General features: G+C 49.9%; 1 protein-coding gene across 1 annotated transcript in view; it reads right to left on the bottom strand.

Annotated features, from left to right (window-relative positions):
* PRKD2 (protein kinase D2) overlaps nucleotides 1–9309 on the bottom strand; it is a 30238-nt gene that overhangs the window by 5794 nt on the left and 15135 nt on the right. Inside the window, exons 9-14 of the mRNA XM_007458673.1 lie at nucleotides 7608–7866; nucleotides 6087–6139; nucleotides 5869–5941; nucleotides 5287–5393; nucleotides 4274–4435; nucleotides 148–246 (exon numbers count right to left, since the gene is read on the bottom strand). Coding sequence (XP_007458735.1) covers nucleotides 148–246; nucleotides 4274–4435; nucleotides 5287–5393; nucleotides 5869–5941; nucleotides 6087–6139; nucleotides 7608–7866 — 753 coding nt within the window. The remainder of the gene's footprint in view (nucleotides 1–147; nucleotides 247–4273; nucleotides 4436–5286; nucleotides 5394–5868; nucleotides 5942–6086; nucleotides 6140–7607; nucleotides 7867–9309) is intronic.

Below are 9309 nucleotides of genomic sequence, written 5' to 3'. Positions count from 1 at the left end.
CCCCTACACGAGTGAGAAACAAGCCTCTATCCCATTTAGGCCATTGTCTTGGGTCTCTGTGTCTGATTAATTATCTTGATTAATACAATCCCCACCCACCACCAGTATTGGATGGACTTCCCCAAATCAGGAGGAGACATGTCTGACCTGAGGAAATGGGTCGGCTGACGCCAGCAACACATTTTCCGGTTTCAAGTCACAGTGGACGATATTCTTGAAGTGAAGGTGTCTCAAAGCCACCAGGATCTGAGGGGAGGCAATGGAGCCAGTAAGAATGTTAGAAAGGTCCCTGTCCCAAGATTCTGCCCTCAGCAGCCAGCCCTCCAAACCCCATCCATGCCCCACTCTGTACCCCTAAAGATGCCCCCCAGCACTAGGGGAGGCACTGGAAACCAACGAAGAATTTCAAAACCCCAGAACCATTTCCATCAGAGATAGGAGTTGGACATATAATTCTAGGAAGGCTGAACTGGAGCAGAGATTTGGGAAGTTCCTGAGACACTTTGGCATGTGGATCATGATGAAAAAGTGCTATGAATAAAGCAGTGGCTTTCAAGGAGGTACTATTGTGTAATTCCATTTTTTAAAACATATTTTTCAGCCATTATAAAAATGGAAACAATACAAACTACCAATATGACATGTTATAAATTAAATGTAACACCTTTAAGAGGTGGGGGGATTGTAGAGCCAGCCTACTAAGGTAGCAAACCTGGCTCCACACTTACTAGCCTGTTGCCTAGGGCAAGTCTCTTAACCTCTCCGGGTCTCAGTTTTCTCACCTGTAAAATGGAGGTAATAGCAGTACCCATCCTCATGGGTTGCTGTGAGCTTTAAGTGAGTTGAGGCATATAGAGTGCTTAGGGCAGTGTCTGGCACAGAGCAAGCACTCCATGTGAGCTATTATTATTGTTGCTGTTTTTAGTTATTATTCTTGTGGTGGTCTGTTAGCAGACATATTCCTGTGAGTGTTTCAAATAAAACTTTTCCTGCTGTATCTATTAATTCAAGAGTATTCTATGATGGCAAAGTGAGCTGACTTGAAAACAAACAAAACCAAAACACTGTTACCATCTGTTACCACTAATCTATGGGAGCCATGATTTTTCCTTGATTCTAGGTAACCCAAAGAAAATGCCAAATACACCGGAAGTACAGAGTGATGTAAGCATGAAGTTGTAATCTATATCTTAGAACCGAAGTATTTGTCCTTTCTCATTGTTTTTGCTGGATGATTTTCGAGTACGGAAATGCTGTTTGAAAGCTACTGCTGAGGTCCAAGCTCCTCATTCTACAGATGGGGAGACTGAGATCCAAAGACGTATGTGGACATCCTCTTCTACAGATCTTCAGTTTTTTAATTTTTCCAACCCCTAGTAAATGTGGTGAACAAAAAGGGCAGATTGGAAGCTAGACAGACCCAGGTTCAAACCTTGGCCAGATTGCTACCTAGCGATGTGACCTTGTAGCTGTGTGACCCTGGGCAAGACCTAGGAACCTCCCTCCACCTCAGTTTCCTCATCTGTAAGATGTGGATTATAGTAATACCTACCTCAAAGGTGGTTGTGAAGCCTATAAGTTCATGAGGTATAGGGCTTAGCACAGGACTTGGGGTGGGGCAGGCAAGAGGCAAAAAGCAGAAATCTGCAAACGGAAAGAGAAAGAGAGAGAAGAGCACAGGCAAAAAGAGAGGAAGAGATGAAAGACCAGAAAGAGAAACTGCCTCAGTTGCTGAAGGCAGGCAGTTTCCTCTCCCCACCTGAAGTCTGGATGAGCCTGCCTCAGTGGGTTTCTATCCCCAGCCTGCAAGTCAGCCTGACAAAGGCACACAGCTTGGGAGAGCAAGGGTGCTGGGCCTGGAGAAAGGAAGCCAGCACAGGGGACTTTGCAACCAACAGAGAACATGTCCCAGAATCAGGTGTGGAACCAGCCAGGTGGGAAGATCTTTCTAGGAAGGCTGTGAAACCCAGAAAATGAAAGTAAACCATGAACAAAATAAAGAGGAAAAGAAATACTGGGATTAGAGATGGGTACAACACAAGCAGCAAAGATCCAGGGTCCTTCATATACAAAGAGCTCTTACAATTCAATAAGAATAATCCAATTGAAAAATGGGCAAAGAGTGCATAAAGCACAGGCCAATAAACATGTGAAAATATGCTCAACTTCACCCATAATTTTTAAACCAGCAAATGAAGCCACATATAGTATTATTTTCCCACCTTTAAAACTGGTGATTGGGCTTCCCTCATGGCACAGTGGTTATGAGTCTGAGTCTGCCTGCCAATGCAGGGGACATGGGTTCGAGCCCTGATCCAGGAAGATCTCACATGCCGCAGAGCAACTAAGCCAGTGCACCACAACTACTGGGCCTGCGCTCTAGAGCCCACGAGCCACAACTACTGAGCTCACGTGCCACAACAACTGACGCCTGCATACCTAGAGCCCGTGCTCAGCAACAAGAGAAGCCACTGCAATGATAAGCCCACGTACCGCCAGGAAGAGTAGCCCCCACTCGCCACAACTAGAGAAAGCCCACCCGCGGCAATGAAGACCCAATGCAGCCAAAAATAACTAAATAACATTAAAAAAAAAAAAAGACTGGTGATTATATTGGGAATTCCCTGGCTGTCCAGTGGTTAGGACTCAGTGTTTTTACTGCTGTGGCCTGGGTTCAATCCCTGGTTGGGGAACTAAGATCCTGCAAGCCATGCAGCATGGCAAACAAACAAACAAACAAACAAAAAGCCTGGTGATTATATTATCCAGAGTTAGTCGGGAGTGAGAAAACAGACACCCTCAAAATTTGTTGGTGAGAACAAAGATTGAAGGAGGTTTTAGAGGACTTCCCTGATGGCACAGTGGTTAAGAATCTGCCTGCCTGGTCCAGGAAGATCCTACATGCCACGGTGCAACTAAGCCCATTCGCCACAACTACTGAAGCCCGTGCACCTAGAGCCAGAGCTCCGCAGCAAGAGAAGCCACCGCAATGAGAAGCCTGTGCGCAACAATGAAGACCCAATGCAGCCAAAAATAAATAAATTTATTTTTTAAAAAAGAAAGAGGTTTTAGAGAATAACAGGGCAACATCTTTTTAAAAAATTTAAAGCACATTTCCCTGGGCTCGGGAGTCTACTCTTCGAAATGTATTCTATTGAAATTCTGCCACCAGAACCTGTCGATGTTTGTAGACAAATGTTCACAGGATGTTGTTTGCAGTAGTGGAATAGTGAAACCAACTACATGCTCAGCAACTGGGGAATTTGGTGATATCCGTCATGGGGCGCAATTAAGAAAAAGAGGCAGTTCTGCTAACTACACACTGAAAGAGAACAGTCTTCCAGAAGCACTGTTAAAGTGAAAGTAAGAAGCAGAACAACGTAGCGTTATATATGTGAAATCAATTAAAATGCATGCACTTGTGCACGTGCACACACACACAAATAACACAAATTAGTTTGACTTTACTCAGTAAAAGCACAGCTCCCAGGTTTAAATCCCACCAGCTGTGTGACCCTGGGCAAGTTACTTATAAAGTCCCTGAGCCTCAGTAAAATGGGAGTAATAACCACTACCACATAGGTTGCTAAGAAGAGTAAATGAACTAAAACAGTGCCTGGCATAGAGTAAGTGCTCAATAAAGTTTAGTGACCACATTATTTATCATCCTCATTATCAGCATCCCACGTCCCAGCCCTGCCCACTCTGGGGGATCACTGTCCAGGGCTGGGGCTATTTTGGTCACCGCTGTGTCCTCACACTGCCCAGTATGGCCAGGCACAGGGGTTCAGGCAGTGTTTGTTGAACCATTTAATAAATGAATGAATGAATGAGCTCCTCAGAGAAAGGCCTCTCTCCTCTTCCTTGTTTCTTCATGAATAAAGTCAGGCCCAGTGAACATGACTCATTATATAAAGTAATAAAAAATATAAAATAATAATCATTTATTACTTTTCTACAATAAAGTTATTATTACTACTTATTATTTTCTACTTATTATCCTATTATGTTTCTATTGTTATTACTCTATTATTATTATTCGATTAACTGTTCTATTATAATCTATTATAATTTAAAAGTATCACTCTAATACTTTTTCTATGATTGTTATTATTACTCTATTATTACATTTTCTATTACTCGCTATTATGACTCCCACCCAAGGTCTGCCTGCCCTTCGGGGGCACAAGGCACATGCGCGTCTTGCAGGACAGGTGGGGAGCCGGGGCGGGGAGGCTGGCGTTGGGCGGGGCAGTGGGCGGGGCAGGCGCACCTGGGTGATGAGGAACTTGGTGAGGCGCTCAGGCAGCCGGCCCTTCTCGCTGGAGAGGATCATCTCCAGCATGTCCCCGTGCAGCTTCTCCATCACCACAAATACCTTCTCCGGGGTCTCGAACATACACTCCAGGTTGACAATCCCCGGGTGCCGCAGACTCTGGGGTGGGTGGGGTGGGAGGCGGGGCGGGGGTCAGAACCCAGGTCACCCGCAAACTTGAGACCCCAGAGGGCAAGCCATAGGAGCAGGCAGACGACAAACAAGACAGATATCCCCGGAGGGTCGGCTGTTCCTTCCCTGGGGGTGCCATTGGCGGAGGGGAAGGGGCTTCCACAGCCCGACAGAACCACCCCTCCAGCGCCACCAAGTGTCCAGAAGGATCTTTACATCATGAAATTCTGGTGAAGGTCCAGGGTCATGGGAACAAGAGAAGGGGAGCGTGGAGAAATGGGAAGGAGCTTTGCACACCTGTATCTTTTAAATCCCTGCCCTCCTTCCCTTCCCCAGCCCTTGCCTAGCTGAACCCCATCTCTCCCACCCAGGTCCCCACCCAGCCTCCTCCCTGGGGTCCAGGTTCCAGCCCCACACCTTTTCTCCCTACCCTCCAATAGCAGCCAGAGGGATCTTTCGAAAGTTCACATCTGACCCTGTCCCTTCCTTGCTCAAAATCCTTCCATGGCTCCCCAGCATCCTCAGGAGAAAGCCCACAGGGTGTGACCCCCAGCCTCCCCACTAGCCTCACCACCCACCACCTTTCTTCACATAAACCATCTAGTAACCTTGAACTCCTTCAAGTTCCTAGAAGACTTCGTGTTCCCTCTCACCTCTGGACCTTTGCACGGGTTGGTCCCTCTGCTCAGAATACCTTCTCTACCCCTTCAGTCTCAACATGCATGGTGCCTCCGCTAGAAAGCCATCCCTGACTGTCCCCAGACTGGAGGGAGTGGGAAGGGGAGGCCCTTCCTGGGTGGGGAGGGGGGCAGAGTTGGGCCACAGATTTCAGGGGTCACCTGCAGAATGGCCACTTCGTTCCGGAGCTGGCTCTCCTGCTTGGTGGGGAAACGCAGTTTGTCGATGACCTTTACTGCCACGTCCCGGCCTGTCTTCCGGTGCTTTCCTGGGCAAGGGGTAGAGGAGATGGGGGATGAGGGGATCAGGACCTTCCAGTCCTGGCAAGAGGAAGGCCCCACCAGAGAGACACAGCCGGAATTGGGCAGAGGTGGATGAAAGGCCATCATGGGGGCTCTGAGGGGTCCCCAGGAGAGATGCGAGGGGTGGGGGGCCCTGGGAATAAAGCTGGAAAGTAAAGACAGAGCTCGGAGGAGGGGAATCTATAACATGGGAAACTAGATTTATAACCAGTCAGAATCTAGCATCTAACTCTGTGGCCAATCAGCATAGAATTTACCTTCCCTATTAATAACGGGAGAAAAGTCATTGGCCTTTCCCAGTGAGAAAAGGCCAGCCTGCAACCATCTGCCCCTAGGATCTAACTTTCTAATCAGCTAGAAAAAGTGGTGAGCATGCAGGCAATCAAAGGGAAGGTCTGGGCTCAAGACCCCTTTCTGGGTCAGCTCTTGAAGCATCCTTACCTCCATAGACCACTCCAAACTGGCCCGAGCCCAGCACCTCATCCGGGAAGATCTGGTAGACAGTGGCAATGTCCTGCAGGGTGGGGACAGGGAGGGTCAGGGGTGCAAATGGAGACGGGGAGGTCAAGGAGACTAGGAGGGTGGGAGAACTTGGAGGCTGTTTGGGAAGGGGAGGGAGAACACATCCTTGGGGCTGTGGGATGTGGGCAGGGTCTCACCACATTCTCTTGGATCTGGCTGTTAGACACAGAGATGCTCAGAGAAGCTTGTCCTGGGGAGAGGGGGAGGCGGAGGTAAGGGGACCCCAGGCTCAAGATCACATTCACCCGTAACTCCACCCTCTGGAGCCAGTAATCAGACTACTGACTGACTTGTCCACTAAGAACCTCAGTTTCCTACTCTGGAAGAATGGAAACCATAAAAAGACCTCTCTCCTAGGGCCAGTGAGAGGAGGAAATGAGACAGGAGCTCAAAAAGTGATGCCATGAATGAGTTCACGGAGCATTTCACTCTGTGATCTCAGCAGCAAGTGATGATCCCATTTTACAGAGGAGGAAACTGAGGCTCAGCGGGAAACTCCAAACTGACTCTGGCATCTTCCCCTGCATTTGCCCCACTACTAATCCAACCAAGGTCAGACATTTCCAAAGTCTTGATCCTCCTGCCATTTGAACATCTGTCCCCTCCCTGAGGAACATCCAGCCCTCGCCCCTCAGCCTCCTCCCTGGTCTCCCTGCCGCGTTCCGCCCTCTCCTATTCGCCCTCCATAAGGAAGCCAGAGGGATCTTGCTGAAGCACAAACCTGACTCCATCCTCCCCCTGCTCAAAACCCTGCCATGGCCCCCCAGTGCCCTGAGGAGGAAGGCCAAGGCCCCTTAAGGGCCAGAGTTTGTGTGTATTCCCGACATGCTGGCCTCCTTGCTGTGCCTCCGATACAGCAAGTTCTCTCCTATCTCTGGGCCTTTGCATTTGCTGTTTCCTCTGCCAGGAATGCTCTTTCCCTCATTGTGGACTTAGTTAAATCCTCCTCATCTCTCAGTCTCAGCTCAAATGTTACTCCTGGGGCCATGTCAGGTTCCTTTACCACATGTTCTACGTCCTACTTGTCTTTCATCCAGGATGATCTGATGAATGTCTGTTACTCACCCTCGACTATGAGCTCCATAAGGCGGGAACCTGGAACTCCCTGATCATCCTTTGCCTCTGCGTGAAAGGATTTCCCACTTCCCTTCCCTTCATTTCACCCCTCTTCAACTTCCAGGTCTTAGCTCAGATGTTGCCTCCTTCAGGAAGCCCTCCGGGACACCCAGGCTGGGTTAGTCACCCCCTCTGAGTTCCCACAGCCCTCTGGCTCCCCTATCCCAGCCCTGCCCACTCTGAGTCATCACTGTCTGGGAACAGGTCTGTCTTCCTTACTGGACCAGGAAGGCAGGTCCTGGGCTGTCTTGGTCACAGTGGTGCCCCCAGCATTATCCAGCACAGGCCAGGCACAAAGGAGCATGAATCAAAAAGTCTGAACTCACAGTTTGGAGGAGTTGGCACCCCCGGGAAAAGACTCAGAAAGGGAAAGTAACATGCCCAAGACTGTACGTTAGGTCTAGGGCTTGATTTAGACCCAGGCCTGCTGAGTCCAGAAGCCACATTCTCCACTCTGACATTCCCTGGCTCGTCCCTTCTCCAGGATCCCACCCAAGCCCTCCAAGATCCATCCTCCCAGGGACCCAGGGTGGGGGACTTACTGTGGGGCGCATGGCCTGGGGCACTGGGTGCATCCTGAAGGATGACAGGCATCAGGGCCTGGCGGATGGCTGTTTCCCAGCCCCGGGCAGTCTCGGCCCCCTGCCCACTGGGCCCCCCTGGGGCCCCGCCAGGGGTTTCACCCACAAAGTAGGTGGTGTTGGCAGTGACAATCTCGAAGCAGTGTGGGTTGGTGCCTGGTGGCACAAGGCTGAAGTTCTGGGCAGGCTCCACGGCGAGGATTTCAGACAGTGGAATTTCCTGGCAGGACACAGAGCCAGCACCCGTGAGGGCTCCAGGCTGACCCTGGGGCTCTCCACTTACTCAGATGAGCACACAGAACCCAGTGTCATTGCAGAAGGGGCTGGTTTGCACGGAGGGGTCAGGAAAGGCCTCCTGGTGGAAGTTACATTGAAGCAGAGATCGGAAAGGTAAGAAGAGGCCCGCTGGTGGAGAAGGGGGTTGAGCATGTGCAAAGGCCCTGAGGTAGAAAAGGCTTGTGTTCAAGGAACATGCCGTATCCCCATTACATGGATGGTGCCTGGCACACTGTAGGCATGCCATGTTTGATGAAATAATAAAGGATAAAAATAAAATAAATAAATAAATAAATGAAATCAGGCTAGGGCCAGGCCTCATGGGCCTCATGGGCCACAGGGAAGAGCCTGAGCTTTGTCTCCAGGGCCTTGGGGAGCCACCGACGGGTTTAGTGCAAGGCGGGGAGTAGTTCTCTCTGGCTGTGTGTGGAGGGTGGATGGGAGAGGATGGGACTGACATAGGAGACCAGGAAGGAGGCAGAGGGGGCCCTGGGAGGAGAGAGGGTGCAGTGTCTATGGGGAGGAAAAAGAGTGTGCTTTGAAAGGTGTTGAAAGACAAAGGAAGGGAGGAAGAAAAGAAGGAAAGAGTGAGAAAGAGAGACAGACTTACGTCGCCAATAAAACCAGGAGACAGAGACGTTGTGGCGGGGATGGTATTTTAGATAGCGTGGCTTGAGGAAGACGGGAAGGATAAGAAGGAAGCAGCCATGGGAAGGGTAAGGAAGATGCTCCAGAGCAGGTAGACAGCGAGGTGTCTGGGTTTTATTCCAAGGGCAGTGGGAGCCATTGGAAGCTTGTGATGGTTTTAATGGACTCCTCTGGCTGCTGCGTGGGAAGAGACTGAGGACAAGGGCAGAAGAAGGGCCGGGGAGGAGACTGGCTGGAACGCACCGCTGGCATGGGAGGCGGTGATGAATAAATACAAAGAAAGAATTCAATAAATTAATTATAAAGTTATAATGATAACACACTTATAGTTACTGGGAGTTTAACGGAGCTTAACATACGCCTGGCCCTAAACTAATTGCTCCACGTAGATTATCTCTTTGAATTCTGGCATCAGCCCTGAGGTGAGGACTATTCTTTGAGGCCTTTTACAGGTGAGACATGTGCGGTGCAGAGAGGTGAGGTAACTTGCTTGGATCCCCTAGCTGGAAAGTGATGGGGCGGAGATCAAACACGGGGAAGGGTGTCCAGGTGGGCGACACTTGCTGATGGGATGGAAGCGGGCAAGCAGGGGTGGGCAGAGAGTGTGATTCGCAGGTGTTTGCCTGAAGCAACTGGGAGAGGAGGGGAGAAGATAGTGGACAGAGGAGAGGTCTGGGGGATCTGGGAGCCAGAAGGCCCACCTTGTAGTATCTGTTTGTCGTGTTGTTCTGGAAGAGCG

Source organism: Lipotes vexillifer, unplaced genomic scaffold (assembly GCF_000442215.2).
Source record: "Lipotes vexillifer unplaced genomic scaffold, Lipotes_vexillifer_v1.1 scaffold371, whole genome shotgun sequence".
Lineage (NCBI taxonomy): Eukaryota > Metazoa > Chordata > Mammalia > Artiodactyla > Lipotidae > Lipotes > Lipotes vexillifer.
The sequence above is the reverse complement of the archived record's forward strand: the minus strand, read 5'-3'. Positions and strand labels throughout refer to the sequence as shown.